At 38.5% G+C, this 26511-nt stretch overlaps 2 protein-coding genes and 1 long non-coding RNA gene across 6 annotated transcripts; 2 read left to right on the top strand and 1 right to left on the bottom strand.

Moving 5' to 3' along the window:
- The first annotated feature begins 1625 nt into the window (after positions 1 to 1625).
- On the top strand, positions 1626 to 11553 carry LOC4351995 (oxysterol-binding protein-related protein 1D). 4 transcript variants are annotated; one of them, XM_015765192.3, is made up of 8 exons: positions 1626 to 2196; positions 2568 to 2924; positions 3509 to 3593; positions 6751 to 7199; positions 7900 to 8055; positions 8186 to 8494; positions 9697 to 10041; positions 11039 to 11553. In XM_015765192.3, the coding sequence occupies exons 1-8, from the start codon at positions 1792 to 1794 to the stop codon at positions 11201 to 11203; spliced, it is 2271 nt and encodes a 756-aa protein (XP_015620678.1). In that variant the 5' UTR covers positions 1626 to 1791; the 3' UTR covers positions 11204 to 11553. The 4 variants fall into 4 exon arrangements, with proteins under 4 accessions (XP_015620678.1, XP_015620679.1, XP_066162371.1 ...); XM_015765193.3 differs by having other exon boundaries at positions 3481 to 3593; XM_066306274.1 differs by having other exon boundaries at positions 2062 to 2196; positions 2513 to 2924.
- A 2158-nt stretch (positions 11554 to 13711) lies between these two features.
- On the top strand, positions 13712 to 14491 carry LOC112937477 (uncharacterized). Its single transcript, XR_003240117.2, has 2 exons — positions 13712 to 13851; positions 14102 to 14491. It is a non-coding gene; the product is annotated as an uncharacterized lncRNA (long non-coding RNA).
- Positions 14492 to 17527: 3036 nt separating this feature from the next.
- On the bottom strand, positions 17528 to 25669 carry LOC4351994 (probable Ufm1-specific protease). The gene is made up of 13 exons (NM_001423461.1): positions 25334 to 25669; positions 24915 to 25250; positions 24070 to 24320; positions 23564 to 23651; positions 23154 to 23329; positions 21976 to 22066; positions 21746 to 21865; positions 21411 to 21458; positions 21238 to 21314; positions 20224 to 20312; positions 19816 to 19927; positions 19152 to 19254; positions 17528 to 17985 (listed from the first exon to the last, which is right to left on the bottom strand). The coding sequence occupies exons 1-13, from the start codon at positions 25533 to 25535 to the stop codon at positions 17756 to 17758; spliced, it is 1923 nt and encodes a 640-aa protein (NP_001410390.1). The 5' UTR covers positions 25536 to 25669; the 3' UTR covers positions 17528 to 17755.
- Positions 25670 to 26511: the final 842 nt, after the last annotated feature.

Below are 26511 nucleotides of genomic sequence, written 5' to 3'. Positions count from 1 at the left end.
GACGAACATACCATGCCTACATTCTTCCATGGGTGCCAAAGATCACACAAGGCCCAAATAAATAGATGTTTTTTTAAAACAAAATATATAGATATTCAGTCAAATATCTACGAATGCCAACATTGGTTGGTACACCGTAAGGCTGAGTTCTTTTCTTCTCTTTCTCAACTCACCTCTCTCATTTCGTGTGCAAGCTTTTTAAACTACTAAAAGAGATATCTTTTTTTTAAAAAAAATCTATATGAAAGTTGCTTTAAAAATTATATTAATCCATTTAAAGTTATTTTTAGCTAATAATTAATTAATTATATACTAATAAACCACCACATTTTTTGTATGGGGAGGTGGAGTTTGGTACTCCACCCAACCTAATTCTTGAGAAAGATTACATATATATAAGATAATTGCAAAATGTATCAAATTTCTTAAAATATTAGTCATATTAGGGTCTCAATGCAAAGAGGAGTGTTATTTTCAGATTTTACATGTGGGAAAAAAAGGAATATTATTCATGTAGATATTAAACTTGTTTGACTGTTTGTTTTATTAAAAAACTTAGGTAGTAATAGCATATTTAACGATGAATCAAATAAAAAAAATTAATAATTACTTAAATTTTTTAAATAAGATGAACGTTAAATATATTTTAAAAAAATTAATTACGTCAAATATTGCAACGACGGAGGAGGGAGTATTTCATTACTGATGACGAATGTCATTGAGCCGCGGAAATCGAAAGCGGCGTTACTTCCATGCCGAGCAGGAAGCCTCCCCGCCCACTTGGCCACCTGACGGGCGCAGCCGCCGGCACGAGTCCGATCCATCCATCCCTACCGTCCATCATCGGGCCACCACCACCACAGCTCGATCGGGCCCCACCACCCCTCTGTCTCGCCATCCACCGACGCACCCTCCCGTCCACGTGCCTCCGCTGCAGCACCCTCATGCGCCCAACCCGACCAACCCATCCCGCCTCCTCCACCACTCACACTCCGCCACGTGTCCATCTAAGCCTACACGAACTCCAGACACACGGTGCGTCGCCCGCACCCGATCCGTCTCCGCCTCGCGCCCCCTCGACGCGCTACCGAGCGTACTCCCACCGGACGCCGTAACGTCCTCGTCCATGACCGGTGGGTCCGGGAGCTAAGGTGGGCCCACCGGTCAGTGAGGTAGGTGTGTATCGTACCGTGGCGGGCGCTTTCCTGGTGGGGCCCCGCGCTGCTGCAGCTGCTGTCTGCGTCTCTCTGCGCTGCACAGCGACGTTAATGGATCTCCTCCAAAACAAAAGCGTACAAAAACAAAAACGGCTCGTTCTCACCGACGAGTGGGCCCATCCCCCCACCCGCCCTGGCCCACGCGCCAGTACCCAACGGTCGCCATCCACCGCCACCACACCACCCGCCACGCACGTTAACCACGCCGACACGTGGGCCATGGCTCACCCCGGACCCCACATGTCAGTGAAGGATCCGTCGGCATCCACCAAAATTATTCCCCCACCAAGACCCATCCCCCTACTGGTAGTAGGCTAGTAGTACTAGCTTTGTGGCTTCCGCTGCTTCTGTCACTGCTGCTGCTGCCGTCGCTATTATTAATCGCCATCAAAACGCCACTTCGCCCTCATTACTCCGCCACACCCAAGCCACGGTACGGCCTCCTCCGCCGCGGCGATCTCCATGGCCTCGCAAACCCTAGCCACCGGCGGCGGCGGCGGCGGTGGAGGCGGCGCGGCATTCTTCTGAGAGGCTCCGATCCGGGGGCGGAGGGTGGTGGTGGGGGGTTTCGTCGATGAACCCGCTCTGCTGCATCGCGCCGGTCTCGCTCGACAGCGCCGTCGAGCACCACCACCAGCCGCCGCGCATCCTCGCGGCGGCGGCCGCGGCGCCGACGTCGCCCACTCCGCCAGCGGCGGCGGTGGCTGCGCAGGTGGTGCTGGATGCGGCGCAGGCGGCGGTTGCGGGGGTGCTGCACAAGTGGGTGAACTACGGGAAGGGGTGGCGGCTGAGGTGGTTCGTGCTCGAGGGCGGGGTGCTGTCCTACTACAAGCTCCGGGTTGGAGGGGGCGGTGATTCCGCGGCGTCGCCGGCGGTGGCGGCGAGGGTGATCGGGGAGGGTGGCGCGCTGCGGCGGGCGCGGGAGGAGGCCGCGGCGGCGGGGAAGCAGTGGAAGCCGTTCGGGGAGATACACCTCAAGGTATGGTCCAGCTTGGCTTCCCATTGGATTGGGTTTGTTCGTAAGCGCGGTTGCGGCTTGGGGAAGTGAGATTTTTGGAGCGGCATTGCTCGGGTAATGATTGGGTGGAGAGTATTGTATTCGAAGTGGGGTAGATGTGTTTAGGTTTAAAAAATGGGGATCTTATTATTATTGTTTGTTATTTGTTTCACCTTTTCGATTGATGAGATGTGATGTGAGGGAGGCCTGGTCATAGATATGCTTCGCGTTGTTGCAGACAATATAGTTTAATACTGAAATTGACCATTACTACGGAATTATCCAAATGATGTGGCAGAATTCTAGAGGGACAAGACCAGCATTGCTAAGGAATTTCCTGCTCTGGTGTTCAGGTTTCGTCAATCCGTGCAAGCAAGTCGGATGATAAGAGGTTGTATATATTCAGTGGAACAAAGACGTTACACTTGAGGTGTGAAACTGAGGAAGATAGGAATGCCTGGATACAGGCTCTGCAAGCGGCAAAGGATCGCTTCCCACGTTCACTAACGAGCAATGATTTTAGTCCCATGTCTGATGTTTTGTTGTCCACGGAGAAGCTGAGGGTGCGGCTGCTGCAGGAGGGGCTGAATGAAACAGTGGTCAAGGAATGTGAGTCTATTATGATGACTGAGCTTTTGGAACTGCACAACCAGATGAAGTCACAGCAGCAGCAGTATTCTATTTTGATAGATCGGCTCCGACAACTAGAGGTAGCTTTCCGTTTCTTGTTTTCATTACTTGTTAATGTTTTTTAGGATAAATCTAGTAATCTGTTCATGTGTTCTCGAAATTTCTGCAATAGACATGATACATCTTATTCCCTTAATCAGTGAAAAATACTAAGTGGGCTATCATAATTGTTTGTCTTAGTTTCTAAATGCCAGACAATAACATATGCCTGCAGCTTTTGTGCTTGGCATTTTTTATGTACAATCAACATTTTGTAAATCAAGCTACAGACTATTTGTCGATGTAAAATCATGTGGATAAAAATGGGATATCCATTAATTCGTCTGCAGTCCTTTGCATTCATATGAGAACCAGTTAATTGTGGTAAACAAAGTTACTTATTTATATTGACAAACATTGATTTACAGCAAAATAAAACATTTGCTTAGTCTGAAACAATTGCTTGCTGTGACAATAGTGTGGTTTAGTTACATAACACACTTAGTGTGTAAGCTTATCACAAGCTGCCATTTGTTTTGTTCTTAGTTCTTGAATGTTTTTCTTGTGAGATGGCATAAATTTGACCATAATCTTAAGGACCAAAATGGTCCATTTCTGGGTGCAGACAGAGAAAGTTGAGCTGGAGAGAACTGTTGTGCATGAAACTAAGGAGAGGGAAGCACATGGATATGCTAATGGCAGATATAGTGGTTAGTAATTTCATTAACCCATATCTTGCTTCTGATTTTGGTTGCTCTTTTACTTTGTTTTGACTTGAATTTTTTTTCAATCAAATCACCTATTTCTATTTTGAGTATTTCTTAGCAAAAAAGGTAATTATCAACAAGGATATGTTAATAATAATTCAGAGATAAGCATATCCTTCCAGTAGCAAGTAGCAACAGTACTTAGGAAGCAATATTCAATTTACAAGATTATTCCACTTTTTTTTTGCGGGGAAGATTATTCCACAATTTGTTACTTAGTTGCATTCAAGATATATTTGTTATATGCTGGTTGCATACAATATTCCTAATTATCTTCTTAGGGACTTGAGAGTTGTTATCTCAGTTCAACAAGCAGTGAATAACCAGGGCATCTAAATCTTCCTCCCATACGTTTATCCCCCTCCTTGTGTGCCCTTTCTTTCTGTCCCTTAGCCTAAGGCCCTGTTTGTTTCAGCTTAAGATTATTGTAATCTAGATTATTAAATCAGATTACTCTAAGCTGGATTATAATAAGCTGACATAAAATAAGTTACGAGTTGTTTGTTTCTCTGGATTATTAGCAGTGGCGGAGCCAGGATTTCAGCAAAGGGTATTCAAAGTTGAAAAAAAATCTTACAGAACTCAAAAAATTGGACTGGCAAAATTTAAAGTATAAATAATAGCATAACAACATAGTGGCAATGACATGTTTAAAGGTACAAACAGTAGCACAAAAGTAAAGATATCTAAATTATAAATGGTTTGAATGAATTACATGACAAATGAAATAAATTGTGCAAATCCTTTGTATCTAATTTTGTGAAATCCTTTGGATAAAATTGTGCAAGCTTAACCAAGTTTTCCTTGTCATAAGCAGCAAATGAATCAATAGGATTGAAGGACGCCATGCAAAGAAGCAACTTTGTGTTTACCTCATCAAATCTATCATTAAACTCTCGAAGTTGTCTATCAATGATGCTTATAAACATAAAACATGTCAACATGGAAGCGAGGGAAATTCTTGACCTTTTTGAATAATCTTTTAGATCTTCCAACCGGCTTGTAGAAGCCATCCATATCAACAACTTTGATGCCATGCTTCACACAAAAAGAAGTGGCATATCTTTCAGAAAAGATTACCATTCATCTTCATCATCCTCACGCAATAGCTGCAATTGCATCTTTGTATTAATTAGTTCAATTGCATTACCAATATCTTGATCCCTCAGCTGCTCAGCGTCGGCAGTCGCCGTCGAGGCCTCAGGTGTGAGGCGACGACCGGACGACGCCTCGGCCGCTCGGCGGCGCGGCGGCGGCAGCGGACGGCCTCGGCAGCTGGGCTTCGGCGATGGCGATGCTGCGTCGAATCAGGGACAGGGAGTCAGGGAGATGAGGCCGGTGGTGACGCGCTAAGCTGCCGAGCGCTGAGCCCTCGATGTGCCATCGGCCGTCGCGACGTCGCCCGTCGTTGCGGAGTGGAGGCGTGGATTGGGAGGAGTGAGAACTGGACTGGGGACACCGGGACAGGGAGCCAGCAGCCAGGGAGATGAGGCCAGTGGCGACGCGCCGTCGCTGAACTGCCGAGCGCCGAGCCCTCAATGCGCCGTCGCCCGTCGGCGGGGAGTGGAGGCATGGATTGGGATTTGGGTGGAGTGTGGACTTGGGACTAGGGTTTAGTCTCTTTTTGGGCCAGTAGCAGTGGGCTTATTCGCTGGGGCAAGGTGGGGAGGAATTTACGGGCTGCTGCTAATAAGTGGGCTTTTTTTCATTTGGGCTATACATACTGCACTTTCCTCTAACTTTTTACGTATATATGCATAACATACCTATATATATATATTTTTTTGGTAAAATTCTATGGGCATTCACGTGAATACCCATGAATCACATGGGATCCGCCCCTGATTATTAGAGGCATCTAAGGGTAGTGGGTCTTTAGCCACTCAATAATCTGGAAAGAGCTCCTCTAGAGGAGATTATTGGATTATAGTAATTTGGCTTATAGATTATAATAATCTAGCATAATAATCTACTTGTTTGTTTCAGCTTACTCCTAATAATCTAGATTATAATAATCCTAAGCTGAATCAAACAGGGCCTAAGTGTCTTCTTATTTGTCCCTATGCCTTTTCCCATTAGTCTATTGTTCATCTTCTTCTTCTCCAACATGGAACCTACCAGCAGGGAGCCTGCCTGGATGTTGCCCACCCCTGTTACACTACTCATTACATTTTCTAATCTGAGGCCAAGGCATGGATGCAATTTCTTTAAATGGGTAGTACTTTTTTTTTTGTGTGATTACAAGTGGATATATTCATAACTTCATATACCCATTTAGTATTTCATTGCTTTTTCCCATTAGTCTATTGTTCATCTTCTTCTCCACCATGGAACCTACCAGCAGGGAGCCTGCCCAGATGTTGCCCATCCCTGTCACACTACTCATTACATTTTCTAATCTGAGGCCAAGGCGTGAGGCAGATTTATACACTTGATGCAATTTCTTTAAATGGGTAGTACTATTTTTTTTGTGTGATTACAAGTGGATATATTCATAACTTCATATACCCATTTAGTATTTCATTGAACTTTTTCTGAATTGTGAACTGAGGTTTTTAGATATGGGAGGAAAAATAATAAATATAATATTTGCAAGTTTAATATATTGTTATTTTAGATGTTTCATATGACTCATTAATCTATTTAATAATCTGTGAGACTTTAGCGTGTTGATTGGTAGTTTGACTTATTAGCTTTTATGCGTGTTGTTGGAAATATGCTGCTGTAGATTAGGTATTCTGTTCAACCATTGTCAGAGTTATTTGATGGTATCCAACATATCTTGTTTCCATTATTTTGAATTGCTTGTTGCATGAATATGGCTGGGGCTGTTACATAGTGCATTTTCACATGGTTTTAGAGATAGTCTACATTCACATTTGCACATTGACATGCTGTTATGTTGTACATTCACATGGTGTTAGATATAGTCTATTTCTACTGTTAGCTACTTGCTGGATGTGTCAATGTTAGCATGGAAAAAAAATATTTTCTGTTGGTTGGCAGGATTAAGGCACCATCATTTGCCTTTAATGTACTAAAATTTCCTGATTGGTTCCTACACTTCCAGCTGATATTTTCCTGCTTGCTTTATTGGCAGATTTTTATTCAGTTTTATCAGGAGGAAGTGCAAGCGAGTCTGATCCAGATACTGCAAGTCAAGTGGCAGATGTTGAAACTGATGAAGATGAAGTGATGTACTTTGATACAAGAGACTTCTTGTCTGCAGAGTCTCTTCGAAGTGCTTCATGTCGAAGGAGAGAACTTTTGACAAATGGTTGCAATGGATTAGAACATACAGACCCTGCTGCAAATGTCGTCAAAACTACTCAGTATCCCTCTGTTAAACGTCGAGATAAGTTACCTGAGCCAAAAGAAAAAGAAAACCCAGTAGGGTTGTGGTCAATAATTAAAGAAAATATTGGAAAAGATCTCTCGGGTGTTTGTCTGCCTGTTTATTTCAATGAGCCACTGTCTTCTTTGCAAAAATGTTTTGAAGATCTCGAGTACTCTTACTTGGTTGACCATGCACTACAGTGGGGAAAACAGGTATAGTTGATAGTCCATCCCAACTATTTATGTAAAGTTTGGTTGTTCTTGTTCAGTACATGAAATCCTTACATCTGTGTTCTTTATCTATTGACAACATGAGACTTTTTCTTAGACTTATGTTGGTTCATAGAAAAGCGGTTGATATGCTTATTGTTGTCTGAAATCATTTTTTGGTGCTGTATTCATCTCTGCCATTCATATGTATGGCACAAGGCATCCAACTCTATTGTTCTTTGTTATGTGTTAATTGAACCATTCATATAAAGTCTTCAAATATCTGTTATCTTTGTAGACATGAACCTTGAACATAACATAGTCTTGGAGGAAATATTCTTATTTGAGGCTATAACATCAGGTTTTCTGAATCCTTAAGTATTTGCATGGCATTAATGTTTGACACCTTTCTTTAATCTGACAAAAATAGATCAGCAAAATGTAAAGAATTTAACCCACTACCTCCGTCCCAAAAAGAGTTCACTTTTGCACACGAATCTGGACAAGTACCTGTTCAGATCTGTGTAGAAAGTTGAACTCTTTCTGGGGCGGAGGTAATATTTTTCTTTCAGGTTAGGATATTACCTACATTATAGCATTTTTTGTACAATGTTCTTTTAGCCTTGTGCCTGAAGGTTAATTTCCCCTTGATACTGCCCCTTGTGGTTTTGTAATGAAACAACTCTTGTAAAATATAATGCAGGGCGATAGCTTGATGAGGACACTTCATGTTGCGGCATTTGCAGTATCAGGCTATGCTTCAACTGAAGGTCGGCAATGCAAACCGTTCAATCCTTTACTGGGTGAAACATATGAAGCTGATTATCCAGATAAAGGACTTCGATTTTTCTCTGAAAAGGTTGTGTAGTTATTTGAGAGCATGGAGAATTATTCCTTACTAAATTATTTCCTAATTCTGAATGCTTTTCTTAGTGTTGTGTAATTTTTTTGAGAAACATGTTCTTATTGTGTGTTAACGTGTCTTTCAGGTCAGTCATCACCCAATGGTTGTTGCATGTCACTGTGAAGGAAGAGGTTGGAAGTTTTGGGGGGATTCAAATCTGAAAGGGAAGTTCTGGGGTCGATCAATTCAACTTGATCCTATTGGTGTTCTAACTCTCCAGTTTGATGATGGGGAAACGTTTCAATGGAGTAAAGTAACTACTTCCATATACAATATCATAATAGGCAAAATTTATTGTGACCACTATGGTACAATGCGCATCAAAGGAAGTGGCGACTACTCTTGCAAGCTTAAATTCAAAGAGCAGTCAATAATTGATCGAAACCCACACCAGGTATTTATATTTCAGTGCATTGTGTTGATAGATTTGCAATATAATTTTGATCAAAGTACCTCAGATATACGAGCTATTCAATCCAATATTCAACATGACAGCTAACTGTATTGGAGAATGGGGAGAAGTCATTGTCTTACAATATTCTCTTCAGTTGTGAAAAAAATTCAACCATAGAGAAGCTTCCTCATATGCCACTGAAATTTCACCCATTCCATTATTCATCCCTTGTTTTTACTTTCGGCATATATGTGGCAACTGCAGTATAGGAGTGAAAACCGGTGTAATAAAAATAAATCAGTGTGGAAAGATCTGACTGTTTGCTCTAAATTTAACTAAAAGAAAGCTTCTAAAAATTATGTATGGTAATGTCCATCCACAGGAGAGAAGCACTTGATGCCTACTCCCACCACCCCAAAAGTAACACTTTTTTTTTTGCCAAGATAATCTTGTGAACTATTTATTACCATTAATATAACACTATATGTTAGCGAAAACATAAATTTATAATTTGAAAGTACTGATGATAAACTATGTCGTGTGCTTCTATAAACATGGTACAAACTCCAATTATGTGACCTATATGTTATCCTTTATTTCTGGATAAATGTTAAGAGAATTGTTGCTGACTGGCTGGTGTGTGCTGATTTTGTTGAAGAGGCACAATGAATTTGAATAGATTTGCATATGAACTATGTCATGTTTGAAGAGTCCAAGGAGCTTAGCAACAGCAGGTGCACAGTATCAGCTATCTGATTAGCCACATGGGCCTCTAACACTAGTCAGTTCAAATCTTTTAGCCAAACTATAAGCTTGATTAATCATTTAATGGCATTAGATTAGCTTGTATAGCCATGGTTTAGGTTTAGGTGGATATCTATTTATACTTAGTATTTCTGTAGTATTACCAGTTTCAGAGCAAAGTTCTCTGGTCTATTCTTCATCCTCCCAAGTCCTCTATGAACCATTCTCGTTCATCTAGCCCTTTCTCCTTCAAGCTATCACGTCTTGCTTCTGTTGGTAGTTGTACTGTTGTGAATTTTGGTCCATTGCAAACTATGTATTTAATGTTTCTTACACCTTGGGTCAAATTGAAAGGTAGGCATATCAATATCTAGTAGTCTGTTTTGTGGTTTTATAAACATATTAATTGGACACTGTTCCCAGCCTCCCACATTAAATAGTTTGAATTGCTCGTGCAGGTGCATGGATTTGTGCAAGATAATAGAACAGGGCAGAAAGTTGCTATGTTAATCGGAAAATGGGATGAAGCTATGTATTATGTTCTTGGGGATCCAAGTGCAAAACCCAAGGGGTATGACCCAATGTCAGAAGCAGTTCTTTTGTGGGAGAGAGACAAGTCTCTGAACCAAACACGATACAACCTTTCCCCTTTTGCAATTTCACTAAATGAATTGACAGCTAACCTGGCGAAGAAGTTGCCTCCTACTGATTCTCGTCTGAGGCCTGATCAAAGGCATCTTGAAAATGGTGAATATGAGATGGCTAATGCAGAGAAACTTAGGCTTGAACAACTGCAGCGACAGGTATTCCAACCTTTGGTTTGATTCATTTGTGTTTATATGTTTTTTGCTTCTGTTTGCCATGGCATATTTTCTTGGACATATGAAAGGTGAAAGGCATTAATTATGAAGTAAAGTTTTCATCCATTATGTAATGATGAGCATGCCTCCATAGTATTTACTTCCTCCGTTTAACAGTGTAAGACTTTCTAACATTGTCCACATTCATATAGATTTTAATGAATCTAAACATATATGTGTGTCTAGATTCATTAACATCAATATGAATGTGGGCAATGCTAGAAAGTCTTACATTGTGAAACGGAGGGAGTATTTGTTTTTGTCATATAAATACATAGTTAGAAAATGCCATATGGAGCTGAAACTGGCAGACTGTGAATGATGCTTTCTCATCTGAATTATGGTCGTGCTAGTGTAACTATTCAAGGGTTCTTTCATGATAAAAGTTCTCACTTTACATCTGAAGTTGCTATGTTTCCTCATTTTACATTCAAAATTGGATATTCTCTTGTATATGCCATCTGAAAATGATTTGCATCCCTTGGATGCTCTAGCTGCGAGAACACTGCTACAATGCTGCTGTTAAAGATTTTAAGCTAACCAGATATTTTGTGCAAATGAGAAAACTGCCCAACACAACTTGGCAAGGCATTTCAAGTTCAGTTACTCTTATATCTAGTTTTTATGCCACTTTGCCAGTTTATTACTACTATTATATTTTTAGGAAAAGTAGGGGGATTGCGCTGGTTCCACAGCATAATTGGACCACAAGGTTTTGCAGTAAAAAATGTGGCCACGCTAGACCCGAAAATCTCACTCATATGAGGCCAAACACACACCAGAGATTTTCCTACTCCTGCATACGACGCAAAGTTCAATTTCAGATATTCATTCCGTGGTGGCATGTAGTAGCATGTCCTACTGCTGCAAAGGTCATTCGGTGGTGGCATGTTTACTGGGATCCCTGGCACTTCTTACCTGAAACTGTTCAATTTTGCAGGCCCGAAGGTTACAAGAGAAAGGATGGCAACCCAGGTGGTTTAGCAAGGATGACGACGACAGCTACCGCTACATTGGCGGTTACTGGGAAGCAAGGGAGAAGGGGAACTGGGATGGGATTCCAGACATCTTCGGTCAGCGCAGCGCTTCACCTGGGTGGTCATAGCTTACCTACCCCCTCTCCCTGTGTAGTGTAATCCCACATTTCTTTACAGAAAAAAAGTATGTTACCTTCTATATATACATATATTGAAGCAATGTCCATATGTGTGCCGATGTACTGGATTCAGAGAGCCGAGATGTACTGGTAAAAACACGGCAAGATTACGTTAGTAGGAATTCGGACCCCAAGTAGGTTAGATTAATCCAAAGTTTGAGTATAATTTTATTGTCGGCCAGAAGATGTCCTGGTTTTGAGGCTACTCTTGTACATTTAAATTTTCTCAACTCACGAGTACTTGAGAGCTGTTTCCTGCTAGAACCTCAAGTACAAGGCAATATATTAGTTGTTTCCTACTCTATCCAGCGCAATTCAGGCATATCAGCGGCACAAAGCCGCAGGTTGAGGACTAATTTGTCCATGTGCATTTCTAAAATGCTAGAGACCATGATCCATTGATGTGCGCATTCCTTTGTGATCTCCATTCGGTATATGCCACAATTGATTTATCTGTAAACGGTATGGATTTAGTATGCATTAGCACTAATAACTTGATGGAAATTAAACTGTTCATCGTTAGATCAAGTTGGTCCAGCTCCAGCAGAATTTCGAGATGTCCGGTGTTTGATTGCCAAACCTAGGAGCTTGATAGCCATACTTGCAATACACATCATACTGAACTCTGGTCAGCACATTATGCGCTGGATTTGTCATCAAACTTCGCCGCACTTTGGGGCTAAAAGTTCGTTTGCTATGCGTTACGTGGCATGCCATACTTCTGCTAATTGACTTTCTCAAATTTAGATACCAACACCAATGTTTCGTTTGAAACTTGAACAAATTGATTTGGCACATCTAAAGCTGAAGAAGAGAATCTTAACAGCGAAGTGATAATTGCGTATGCTATGTGAGGGAAAGGTCTACGATCCCTACTACTCTCTTTATCTTAGAATATAAAAACCTAAAATCATATTAGACTACCTATGTTCATCTTAGTACTATAAAATACATCAAGTACGGTGATTCGATTTAAACTTAAATTTTATATGAGATGAGTTAGTAAACTCTAATAAGTCTGATATTATTGTAGTACTTTTCACTAAATATGAGAATGTATTGTTAGTAAAAAATTTCAAATGTTTGACCAATTCTAATTATAAATGTCAAGTATTTATGATCTGAGAAGAAGAGAGTATTTCTTTTCTTATTCAATTACATAGAAGACGTGCACCCGTACTTTTCCTAACATGCTCTGTCAAAGAAACGCTAGGAACAAAATTTAGAGACATCACAAATTTCTACCTGTGTGTGTAATTGTAGATATTAATATTTTTAAGTCGTGAGCTCATAATTTGAATCTCCAGTTGATCTCTACTATTCTCGTAACATTTCTATGAAGCCTCAAATTTACAAAAAATGAACCTTACGGTAAACCTTTTACTGGCGAGTGGCAAGGATGAATGTTCTGTTGTTCACCGAAACTTACGGTGGATTTGACTCATCGAGACTGCAAATTTTGCTGTAACAATGCAATGCAGCTGCAATCCAGTAATGTAAGCAGTAAGCGTTGTGCAACCCATGTGTTTGGCTATGATTAAGCCTAGTTTAGAGCTTAATCATGTGGTTCACCACTAAAACAGGCCTCGAGATTCCCGCTCAGACCAGACAGATTTCCTTGGTGCTCGTTTACTTAATTCACGCCGTAGCTAGGGCTTTGCTTTTTAAAAACATTTCTTTGCTAAATAAATTACAGCGCAGGCCTTTCATCAACCAACAGGAACAAGATCTTTGATCTATGCACCATTTTCAGGGAAAAGCACGCTTGATTTGATGACTAAATGGTTTTACTAAACCAAAAGTATTGGAAGTGAGTCCTTAATTTGAACACAGAAATTTCACGATAATTTTGTCGGAAATTTATAGGAATCAGTTTTTTTTCTTAACAATATTATAAGGAATCAGCTCAATTATCGTTGCTGCAAAATTACTAAGCAATTTTTAATATATTTTTTTGGCAATCAAGTTAGGAGTAAAAAGGAAAAATAATAATGAAACATTAGGGTTTATCAGTACTTATCATAAAAAAATGATATTCGCACTTTAAGGTGAAACATATTGATAAGTATATGTTAAATATTATAAAAATGATAGATATATTTGTTAAAATATTACAGATGTTGCTATATGCTTGCGTGAGACTATACATATGTAATTATTGCTAGTAGATGATGATGTGGCATGATTGCATGTTAAACTTTAGACTTAGTGGACAACTTTATATAAAAGTATAGATACCAAAATTAACCATGACACTACCAACGTGTTGGGTAGCCGACAAAACGTACCGGGGACAGCTTTGGAAATTATGCAAAGATCCTGTCACCATTTTTCAGTCTGTGGCAAGATTTTGGTGTTAGGACAACCATATCTACCCGTAGTCACAAACTCCAAGAATGAGACAACATGGAAGTATAAAGACCCATGCTTTTGGTTGTCCCCATTTCTCCTGCAATCTTCTTCAACCAACATGGTTCAGTAGAGCACAGGGGAATAAGTGCAGCAGAAGAGCCTCATGAGAGCTTCTCAAGTTGTATGTTTGATCCTTGTGGTTGCTGCCTTGTTTGTTGCACTTGCTTCTCTACAAGCAAGTGCAGGTGAGCCGACTTGTTCCTCATTCTCGCTCGTCTAGGGCTTTTTGGAGTGTAGGAATTTCCCAAGAATTTCGTAGGAATTCTACACGATGTGGTTTATTTTTAACATGGAATTCTTGTGGTCCGAATGAGCCCTCTCTTTTTTCCCTTTTTGAAGTGGTTTACATTTTTGAAGCTAATGATTTGCCGCTATATATTTATGGTGAAACTTTTCTTAAATTTTTTGCATCAACTTTTGATTGGAACAACGCAGATGCCGCTGGGTTGCATGAAGAGGCCGGGGCATTCAAGAAGGGCAAGCTGCCATGGTGGTGGGACACCGATTATATACGGTCGAAACGTCGAAGGCCAATACATAACTGAACTTGATACTTCATTAGTCTTAGAAGTGGTCTCTACTGATTCATATAATCATGTATGTCATCCGGTTAATCATTGTTGTATTAGCTAAGTTAGGCTACATCGTGAAATCCCTTTTAGTACTTTGGTTTCACATTATTCTTGTTTTTATTATATTGTAGAAACTTTTCTTAAGAACTAGGAAGGTGGCCCGCGCGAATGCGCGGGCATGTAATATAGGTTGCGTTTAAGAGTGGAATATCAACCGGATGACATTGTCATGTTTTAAAAGTACCGTTTTCTAGACATTTTCTTCATTGGCATTGGTTAGATAATTTCTCCGAGCCATTTGTTAGCTTTAAACTATATAATATTTAATTCCTCCCTATAAACAATTATATATTATCTCTTTATTATCAAGGAAGGAGGCAGATTAGTTGGTTTGTAAAACATATCTAACAAATTAATTATGTGAATACAAAGTACGGTGCTTTTCATTTTTAGTTGAATGTTTAGGGGTTTTATTGCAAATCCTAAAGAAGTATTATTGCTAACAAATGTGTTCTATTTGAACCATTATGTTAGCCCTTCTTTCAGTTGGCTCACATTGATGCAATTTTTTGCATAACAACATTACCGAGAAAATATACATGTGGTAAACATTGCTTCCCTGTTATATGTGTTTTCTATAGTGTTATTTTTTTTTAAAAAAACCTAGTAAATATGAGTCCTAAAATTTTAATTTAACAAAAACAAATATAAATTTTCAACCAACTCTATATATATATGTTGCTATCTCAGTGTGGCCTATATGTGCAATATATGTCAGTAAACTCATAATGCCATGGTATAATAAAGACATAAGGCCATTCATATCTATGTTATCATAATGGAGCATGTAATGATTGTTCCAATTTTAGTGAAAAGAAAGAACCAATAGTTTCACGAAGATATTATATTTTCTTCAAATGGTTCAATTTAGTCCCGATTGATATTTGTCTGTTTTCTGTTTTATTTTATACAAGTCTTTTTTTCTCTGATAACATAGGAGTTATGAATCTTAAATTTTTGGTTTAAATATGAATGGAGCAATAGTTTCATCAGAAATCAGATGTGTAGATTAAAATTTATGCTTGTTTTAGCATTATTGATTTGCGTATAAAAAAAATAAGGGAGGGGGAACGGGCCGAAGCCTAGAGGGGAACGGCGAGTAGTGTTGTGCTTTGCGTATGTGAGGGTGGAGGGCGAGATGTAGGGGAGTTTGTTTTTATTTTTCTTCTAAATGATTTAAGTAAAAACTGATGAGCCAATGTTTTGTTTCCTAATTTTTAAGACACAACACATTGCAGCTAAAAGTAGATCCAATGGTTGGAAAAAATGGATGCACAGATTTTAAGTGAAAATCGATGGTCCATTATTGTTTTCCTTGTTGTGCAGTTTCTAAATGTTTTTTTTTTCTAATTTTTAAAATGTAACACGTGACGACATAAGATCGGTATGGAGGGTATAGGATGATTTCAGATTATGTGGTAAGTATTATTTATGTTTTCTTTTCATGTTCCATTTTGTTCTATTTGGTTGCCATGCAAAGGACAAGGGTATATATCGAAATGATGTATTTATATTTTCATATAGCGAAACATGGGTAATACGGCTCTTGCAATATTTATTAATTATAAATAAAATAATCATTCAAACAAAGAAAAAAGTATATAAATTAAGAATTATAATAATTTAACTTTCTAATTATTGACATATTTTTTATATTAGATTGTTAATTAAAATTAGGAGAGGAAGAAATTTAACAGGAGAGGAGAGAAGGGGGTTATCGAGAGGGGCAGGGGGCGATAGTACGTGTCTATATAATTGTATTTTTTTACATGTTTAACGGGTTTTAGTAACTATTTCTTTTATTAACTACAAATAGAATAGAAACTTTTTTCCTACAATAAAAATATGAATATTCTTATCATTGTAGATTTGATTTAATTATTGTGTTGTTATGTACTATTACAAAGTATATATCGTTATTTTTTTATAATTTTTATAATTTCTGAAATGACATGTAAAAGTTACTTCTTTTGAAAGATTAAATATAATGAAATTATTTCTTTAACTACAAATTTAGTAATAAATAATCCAACATAAGCTGGTAAAAAGATTTACCTATATGATTTAGATGTTATAATTTCTTAAATTATTTTACAAATTTTGCTAGAGCCTTGACAGCTCACTACCAGATGACACGATCCATTATTCTTGTCATGTTGGCTTATGTTCAGTATAGAGTATAGAATTATGTCTTGATCAGGTTAGCTTCGAGGAGATGGTGTTTTTTCCATGGTCGGGAATAAGAGGAAAAAGAGAATTGGAATAGTAGTGCAAGTACATGTCAGAGTGGTGCCAGGTTGAGAGTTAGATTTTTTTTCATAAGATAGATCTAATGGTTATAAATAATATTTGGTCCATCTAATTTAGTGAACCAATGGTTCTCTTTTTTCTTCAAAATTTATTGGATTTTTTCTATATTATTAGAGGGACATGATGGTTTAGAAGCATTTTTAGGAGTGCCATATGACAGCTTAGAAATGTCTGTAGGATGATTAATTGAGTTTTACTATATATAATAGATAGATTGATTTATGATTTAATAATAATAATAATAATAATAATAATAATAATAATAATAATAATAATAATAATAATAATAATAATAATAATAATAATTTTTGTCTCCACTGTGTACATAAAAAAAAAGAGAAGGAAGTGTTAATTACGTACGTATACACGGAAGGATCGTAACCACTGTTGATTACGTATACGTACCTATATAACAGAACCGAAGGGAATAGAAGGAGTAGCCGCTGTTCATGTTGTTTTAAGATCAATATCTAATCTAACGGCTTATAATATTGAACCCACCGATTTAAGTGAAGATCAACGGATGGATGTTTTGCTTTTTTCTCTGATTTTCTAGGATTTTCTCTAATTTATTACAGCGCCACGTGTCGGCTTAAGAGCGTTTTGAGGAAGTTTAATAGACTTTTAGTATATAATAGATAGATAGATAGATGATGGATGTTAATGTTTGACATGAGGAAATGTGTGGCAAGTATGCGCAAAGCAGCCCAGGCAACGAAATTCAAGGCATAATCATTCCATCCTAATATAAGGATGACAGTAAGGTAAGATTGCAGTAAGTCATATAACCTTGATTTTATATCTGTAAATTTCTATCTTTTTTGGCCTGGAATGCTAATTTCTGTCTTGCCAGTGTCAGGGGAGTATTCAGCCTACCGTTGTCGTACCAGTTTAGCGAACTTGATGGAAGCAAAAGAATGAGATGACCACAAAGAAACATAAAGTTCAAACTAAAACATCAATGAGATCACGAACATGCCGGCAACTGTAGCTCTAGTTTCTCCATGCAAGATAAGATGTACAAACCAGGCTCCGACAGCGAAAAATAGTTTGCTTAGCAAGTTTTTACACTGATCAAGAAGCTCTCTTCATAGCGATGTACAAACCACTCTCTTTGATCCATAGAGGTGTCATAGCGATGCAGTTTTTACACCATATTAGGCCTTTGGGGTAGCAGAAGGTTGTAGAACTTGTCTTTCAGGAAGAAGCTACGGCCTTTGCTGTCGATGGATTTCTTCCACCCACACCATCCACCATTCACGATCTTCTTGAGATCATCAGCACCAGTATAGTGTGGATCAAGGATGAGAAAAGCACAATCACCACTGGATTCGTTGTAGTCAACTCCTAAAAGGGTGTAAGCCAAGACTCCACCACCTGCATTAGTTTGGGTCAGGATTTCAGCACATAATTGACCCAAAACTATTTGAAGACAACCATGAATAACATCACGTCAGGGTTTCAAATGTTTCTTTGACGTGAAGAGCAGGGAGGAGATGAATGCATTCTAGTCTCAACAAGTGGAAGTGCAGGGTTCAGTTTAGAAAAAAAGTGGAATTGCACGGAAGGCAAGAATATTCATTCTAGTATTTAATATCTCGACTCAAGCAATGTTGCTGTCCACTGATGGTTGCATCATACAAGCACTAGCTAAATGTCTGTGCATTGCCACGGAAGTTAAGAAAGACAACTTAATTATATGTTGTAAAGCCTATATTATATACACAGAGAATGGATCAAAACTATCCATATTCTACGACTATCCTATACTCTCCTTTCTTTTATTCTAATTTGATATACCAACATATATGGTACTATTGCTAGATCCCACATGTCAATTGGTAGTGGTGGAGGCAGACTCACTGCCACCACCACTACTGGCTTTTAAAGTAGTAGAGATACAATCTTGCTTGGTTAAGGCTGCGTTCGGCTCTTCTAGTTCCCATCCTCTTCTCCCTCGTTTTCCGTGCGCACGCTTCCCAAACTGCTAAACGGTGTATTTTTGCAAAAATTTTCTATAGGAAAGTTGCTTTAAAAAATCATACTAACCCATTTTTAAAGTTTTTTTAGCTAATACTTAATTAATCGTGCACTAATCCATCGCTCCGTTTTCCTTGCAGGAGGTGAGGGTTCCCAACCCTCACCTAAGAACACAGCCGACATCAGGTGTTAAACATGTAAAAGACTTCTGAATTTACTACTGTGTATAAACCTTCAAGTTTATATTCATTCTACATTAAGAACAAGAAATGCTGATAAACAAAAAGGAAAATGAAAGAACAAAAGGACCTGTTTCTCATCACAAAATTTAATACTTTTTTTTGGGGGTATTTCAAACAAAATATGAATTTGAATGTCAAATTGTTAAGAACGCTACAATAATCGATATACTATGCCATCATCCTCCTTTTGGAACTTTTCATGTTGATTTAGTGCATCTACCAAAAGCCAAATTGTATGATTACACCATAAGGGTAGATTGCAGGAAGGTTTCTGTGATTGATACAAACAATAATACCAAACAAGTAGAACAAAGCACATACCAATCATCACAGGAGTTCCCTGGGTTTCAAAATGGATTGCAAGTTCTCTGCATTTCTCAGGAAGTTCATCACCAGATCTCACATTAATAACCTTGCAACTAACCTGTTGTCACATATTCTGTTAAGCTAACATGGTACATGGCATGATATCAACATAGAAAACTACATAAAGCTAACATGGAAACAAATTGCCTGGTGTCAACACAGGAAACTGCTTTAAGGTATGTGTTCTCAGATAAGTTCTGCTTCTAGTTGATCAGATTGTTAGATTCCAGAATGGTTTCAATGTGCAGCAATTTGAAATTCAGTTTAATTTAACATATAACAGGGGCAACAGAAACTGCGGAGAAATTAATTCCAAGCTACATTTACTGTGAACAATCATGCAATCTGATAGCATGACATGCCACAGAACCAACATCTAGCAATAACAAATTTATATCTGCTTTTTGCTTGAGATATAATTTGATTGTTTTTTGCTTAAAGGTATACAGGCAACACCACAAGCCAATTTGAAATAGACATTGAAATCATAAAATATACAAGATACGATATTGCATTGATAACATGGACTTCAGGTATTAACTAACAAAGCCCTCCCATTCTCAGAAAAAAAAAGATCTAGATAATTGTTCATCAGAATGGAAGTAAAATAGAAACATACTCCAAGCAGTTTGTCAAGGACAAAGCTTAGTTCAATTGCTCCAATCCACTCTCGAGATCCAATAAATGATGGATCCTTGTCACCGATTTCAACAAGGACTTGCTGAATCTCCCTGAATAGGAGTCTCAAATACATGAATCAGTCTGACGTCATAATTTGTAAAGTGTAAAAAAAAGTCTCTCCAGTTGAAAGCACATATGGCAAGCTAGATTTATGTTATTAATCAACAACACCAGACTAATTGCATTTTAAGTAAAGCATACCAAAAATACCACAATTCTGTTCCGGTTTTCAAGAATACATTACTAATACTTATATCGAACAAATATAGATGTAAATGACCTGGTAATTAAGTGTGACGGTAAACAACAAGAAATGTAGGCATGAAAAATATTAGTACATACAAACCTGTGTGATGGAACATTTATAGATGAATACTGTTGCAATCTGTACCAAGACATGATAGTTTGTAGAGAACGATAAGCACATCCCCATCCCTGAAATAGAAAAATGGCCAAGACTGGTCAGAACAACAGTAGGTCAGATACAAAGAGTCTAGAAACATATGAAGAGGACACTAAACACAGTTCTAGATATTGTCCTCCAGGCATACACTGCAAAATGCTAACTGGATAATCCAAAGCAGCACAACAATATTTAGGTCTCATCCTGTAATACCAAAGTTTTGGCTTGGTGATAAGGCAAGCAACTGTGCCCAATATGGAATCTACTTTCGAAATTTAAGTGTGCTAATTACGAAGTGTCTTCCCATACTTCTGCTATTACTAGACAGTTGTGCATGAAACCTAACATCATAGTTTGAGGTGGAAGATCATGTCTAGGAGGTATCGTGTTTGTAGAGATACTGTGTTGGGCATGGAAAATAGCTCCGAAACACCACTAACACCTGTTTGACGTATGGTAGTGCTTTCATGTTCAGATACAGTTAATTTTATTGTTGCAAATTTTAAGGTGGCTTTGTCCCTCTTCGATGCAAGGAGTTGAAGAGAGATTTTTATAAGAGAAAGTAAGAATCAAAGAGATGATACTTAAAAAACAAGCAGTCAAGCAGTCATGTGTCGAGCCAAAGTCATCGTATTGGTTCTGCTTGATTCAGAATGGTTACAATGATCTTTTTGAAACTACGGTTCTGTGGTGCACCAATGAATGATTACAGTTCTGTAAAACATTATTATTGAATTTATTTCTAATATTTCGTTTATATTCCACATCAATGTCAATCTTTTTGGTAACGTGTACCTCAACTTACTACCTGTCAACATTCATATTAGGGATCTATAATCTGTTCTGAAGCTAAACCATCAATATTTTGTTGTATAGGCAGCTTGAACAAAATACTCAAAAACAAACTGTACGATACTGAGGTAAAAATATTCAGCATAGATGGAAGCCAGGCATTACATTATCATCAATACCATCATGAAGGTAATGGTAGTACTCATAGGAACCATCAATCAATGATATAATTCCTCCAGATACTGCAGTAAATAAGAAATGAAAACTCATTATCTCCCTAAAAAATATCCATAGGATTTCTAATTATGTTTAAATTAAAATATAGAGAAATTACGAACCACCGCTAGATGGAATCTCTCTGTGGACATCCCGAAGCAATGATGAACCTGAACTCGATGGTGGATCACAATGAAAAAAAGAAAATTATTTTCAAAATAGAAGTGTCAAGAAACGGAAATCAATAAGCAGACATTAGACAGCACCAAATTAATTTCATTAAATCCAACATTCAAAATATTTTTATAATATACTTTTTTGTTGTTGGAAATGTTGATATGTTTTTCTATAAACTTGGTCAAACTTGAAGTCGTTTAACTTAGGGCAAAACAAAAACATCTTACATTCTAAAATGGAGGGAGTATAACATTCTAACAACATATACATATCACCATACCACTTTTTGATGCTTTCTTATCTGTCCCTCCTATGGAAAAATTTAGTGCATTTGAAATTCGTAATAAAGGACGATCTAAGGGAAGTTGTAGCCGTAAGTGCAGATTTCTTCTCAGTTCACCTGCAAATTAGGTAAAGTTCATGAAATAGATTATCTCGATGCACGCTATGCTCACTGGAAGTAATTACGAATTCTCAAAAAAATATTAGCATATAAAGAAAATTGCATACTTTGCTTTTCCTCAATCTCCCCATATCTTGTGTCATATATAGTTGTTACTGGGATTAACAGTCCAGGAGGAACAAAATGGTACGGAGAAAGCTGAAAACAAGGGCAATAACCATTTGATAAAAAAATATTCAGAAAAAAACACTTTGCACCTGCAATCAATTTAATATAAAATACCAGCGAAATCATATTAAATGATGCAAATAAATTAAAACAAAAGATACATGCACGGCAACATCCTATATACCATGCAACCTTTATCTTTTACTTGTTCATTTGGTATTAAAAGTCCATGTTCCAAAAAAACCTTGATAATAAAAGGAATACATGTGATTACATAATGTCACACTTGTGGCATGCCTTGTACGCTTTGTTCATGACAAGTCAAAATCACTAGATGACGCGAATGTTATGATAACTTCCAGATTGATTGTGTTTGCAGTCATTACATAGCTGACACGAGATATAAGATGTCAAACATTCAGAACACGACTACCATCTTTTAGCACCTGAGAATTATATTCAAACTAGAAACAAATTAAACACGGCCTAGAATTTTACAAGTTATCCTTGCTACAACTCTTGTTAGGTGAATTGGTGGAGTCAAAGGAACAATGCTGCTGCTGCTGCACCATCTTTAAGCATTCACACTACTGCTAGAGCATCTCCAATGCAGTCAACATGGTTCATCAAAAGAAGCATATGCGTAACACTGTGCACCCATCTAAGAGCTCAATCTTACTAAGGAAGCACAGGTGGTTATTCCCTAATGTCCGCACAAACTCACAAGAGTGACTTCATGCAGGCACGGCTAAATTAAATATGCTCCTAGAATCACATGAAGCCATGTTTTGTTTTGTACACTGCACTTAGATTGTAACATGTAAACTAGCAAATAGTTGTGCAAAAATGTAATCACGTGCACTGCATGGAAAAAATATGTGCAATTTTGTAATATCGCTTTATTTCTTTTGCACAGTGCATGTGATCATATTAGTGCAAAAAAAAAATCATGTGCACATATTCTACATTTATGATCTATTTTAGAACATCCTGAAATGCACCAAAAAATTTGGAAGAGCTGGGTGCCCTTGCGGTGAAAAGTTCTTGTGGTTCGCATTCCATAACTGCTGCTGGACAGCTAATTGCCTTGCCAAGCGTGGGCTAACTTATTATGTACCTGGGGTTGTTGAGTTGTGAGCTCTGATACAATAGCCTTCTTCATAATGCTCAGCTGATCAGCTAATCCTGGAATAACAAGCTCAGACACAGCAGCAGCTACAGGGAAATCTACTGAAGTGTAGCAAAGTATATCTAGCTTCAAGTTGATTGCTCTCAGGCTAGCCAATGCAGGTGCTGGCAAAAAGAACAAGAGCATATTTACTTTAAGGGAGAGTAACATTTCCTGAATTGAAGTGGACAACGAAAAAATTGTATGACATTAAGTAATGTTGAAGCATAAATAATTAAGTGTACTTCTGCACAAAGAATTTGCTTTACTAGGCAGAATGCCAGCTGCCACACCACAATCAGTACAATGGAGGGATTTAAACTTTTGAGGGCGCAAAATAAGTTCAAGAAAACAAGTACCTGGAAAGTACTCAACTGCTGGGGTGCTAGCCTTTGAGCTATTGAATGACTGATTGGACAATATGGTTATTTGAATTGCATCTGCATTCTAGCAAATAAAATTTTCAGAAAGGTGCTCACAGAATGGTACAAGAAGTCTGCATCATCCTACTATAGAATGCACCAAATATGATATATATTACTAGGCATTTTCAAAACAATATAACTTCATGTACTTCACATTTCTATACATGTCAGTCAGGCAATTTGAAACATAAACTTTCATTGCCAGATATTGAAGCTAGGTATACTTAAAATTTGATGCCTTCATGAACAGGCGAAAGGTAAGTGAACCAAGCTGACAATGTCCATACTCCACATTCCTCATTCGAGCTCCAGGAAACATATTCTCACAAGCTCACCAAGAAATAAATTTGTATCAAATTGGAACTAACAACCAATCACAACATGGAAGTATTAAGTTAAGTATCAACTTATATGGCAGGTTTAGTTGAGTCTAAGCTTACCTCTCTTGTCAATGAGAGGCTCCTCTTTGCTGGGAAGAATTTTGAACAAGATACAATATTTGCATCATACTCCTCTGTGCTTCCATTTCGAGATAAATGGGGAACAGAATTCAGATCATTGCCATGCAAGATAATAGAATAATGTGATTCACCAGGAGTTGTTCGTGGGCCTTCGATTAGGTAAGAAACATGAGGATCTCTGAGCTTAGAAGCTGTTGATTCAATGAGTGAATAAAACCTTGCTTCAATGCCTGCAAAAAGTGACACAATACATAATAAACAATTTGGAAACATTTGAATAAACATTTGCCAGAATCAAAACCATACAGGTGAAGTAGGCACATCTCCAACTTTGACAACACATGAAGCAATTTGGTCCTTGCATTGCTAATAGTTTACTTAGGTCCTTCTATTCATATCATCCAATGGAAGTATTCCATCTGTTTTATTAAATGTAATGTCTTCAAGTAAACTATCATGGTGATATTTGTGTTGTACAAACCATGTGAATATTGATCATAACAAATACCTGCCTACTGAAATTTACCCTTAACACTTCACAATCCCCACATCCCCTACTCCCTATTAAAAAAACCATTCATGCAGCTTATTATACCATTTTGCTATGTGAAAGATAATCATACCAAACACAATTTGCTTGATGACATCAAGATATTTACAGCATGATCGTGCTGTACCTAAGTCTTAAGATATTTACAACATGATCGTGCATTCGTGCTACATATTTCAAATAATGCATGCAAAGTAAGAACCATCATGCTTGCACTGCAACTATCAAAAAGGATTTCAGTCTCTGAAGCTCAAGGAGAGGATCGAACAATTACCAGACGTATCATCCGAAGGAACATAGAGCGGGAGCTTCAGCAGCAGCTCGCAGCGGAGAAGGCATCCCTTCTCCCACAGCAACCTCCCGGGATCATCCTCCCACACAACCTCCGTCACTTCCACCGCCTCCACCCCGTCCCCCTCAGAAACAACAAACCGAATCTCCCCGGTGCCCAATTCCACGCAGCCCCCGACCATGCCATGGCTCGCCCTCTCCCCGTACAGCCTCTCCCTCACCGCCCGGGCCAGCTCCAGCGCCCCGCCGGCATCCGCGCTCCCGACGTGCACCGCCCCCACGATGTCGAACCCCCTGACGAGCAATCCCCTGATCTCCTCTGCACGGAACCACGAGATTGTCAAGCGAGAGAGCGCACTGGATAGATAGAGGAAGGTGGCGAGTGAGGCGAGAGGGTTTTACCTGCTTCTCGCTGGAGATCGGGGGAGGAGGCGCCGTCGGGGAGGGAGCGGAGGGCGGCGGCGACGGTGAGAGGGGGGAGGAAGCGCGGGGAGCCGAGGAGCCAGCGGAGGGAAGGGGTGGGTGGGGAGACGAGGGACTTCTTCGGGCAGAGGAGGCGGAGGAGGGTTGGACGGCGGCGTGATCCGCCGGCGGTGGCTTCCATCGGCGGCACAGTCAATACGCTGCCTCACTTCCCAACTCCCAAGGCTCCCACCGTTTGCTCGCCAGTTGCGTTTCGGCTTGGGCTTTTTTTGGCCTACGGGCGGCACAGCTATGGGCTTCTTGGGACTGTCTATCCATTTGTTGAATGATCCCAAATTTTTTATACCCTTAGATTTATATCCAACGGACTATAAAAGAATGGGGATATTTCGTTTCTATCCTTACTTTGATGTCTAATATTGATTTTACCCCTACTTTTTAGGGTTTTCGTTTTTACCCTCACTTTTTTGAACTGAATGCTTGTTTTGCCCCTACTTTGGATGGTGAAGTTAACGGTGTTAAGTAATTGATAAAATGATATTTATACCCTCTTATGTATGTACATTAAATATGTTTTTTACCCATTTTATACATGTAGATTTGGAACTTTATTTTTGGGAGTATATTTAAAATTAGATGACACACATTGACTAATATAACAATTTGGACAAATTATGAATTTGATGGAATTTTGACAAAATTTCAGCATTTTGATAGAACTTAAACAAAATTTTGACAACATTTTGTAAAATGTAATTATCTGTTCCCTTTAAATATTAGTCAATGTGCTTCATTTAATTTTAAATATACTCAAAAAATAAAGTTCTAAAGCTATATGCATAAAATGGGGACAAAAACACAATTAATGAACATATATGAGAGGGTATAAATATTATTTTGTCAATTACTTAACACCGTTAACTTCACTATCCAAAGTAGGGGCAAAACAAGCGTTCAGTTTAAAAAAGTGAGGGTAAAAATAAAAACCCTAAAAAGTAGGGGTAAAATCAATATTAGATATCAAAGTAGGGGCAGAAACAAAATTATCCCTAAAAGAATATAGAGTAAATTTCACAAAACTACATGTTTCATGGTTCAAGTTGCAGAAAAGCACACACATTCTGACACTTGTCACTTAAGTACATATATTTTGGTAG

Source organism: Oryza sativa, chromosome 12, assembly GCF_034140825.1.
Source record: "Oryza sativa Japonica Group chromosome 12, ASM3414082v1".
Taxonomy (NCBI): domain Eukaryota; kingdom Viridiplantae; phylum Streptophyta; class Magnoliopsida; order Poales; family Poaceae; genus Oryza; species Oryza sativa.
Note: the sequence above shows the minus strand (reverse complement) of the source record. Positions and strands in the feature narration are given on the sequence as shown.

Coding starts and splice junctions, on each gene's coding strand:
- LOC4351995 (XM_015765192.3), top strand. CDS start 1,792: ATGAACCCGCTCTGCTGCATCGCGCCGGTCTCGCTCGACAGCGCCGTC. Junction 2,925..3,508: donor ATCGGCTCCGACAACTAGAG/GTAGCTTTCCGT, acceptor TTCTGGGTGCAG/ACAGAGAAAGTTGAGCTGGA. Junction 8,495..9,696: donor TTGATCGAAACCCACACCAG/GTATTTATATTT, acceptor TTGCTCGTGCAG/GTGCATGGATTTGTGCAAGA.
- LOC4351994 (NM_001423461.1), bottom strand. CDS start 25,535: ATGGAAGCCACCGCCGGCGGATCACGCCGCCGTCCAACCCTCCTCCGC. Junction 23,652..24,069: donor GCCTCTCATTGACAAGAGAG/GTAAGCTTAGAC, acceptor TTTATTTGCTAG/AATGCAGATGCAATTCAAAT. Junction 17,986..19,151: donor GGGAACTCCTGTGATGATTG/GTATGTGCTTTG, acceptor AAACTAATGCAG/GTGGTGGAGTCTTGGCTTAC.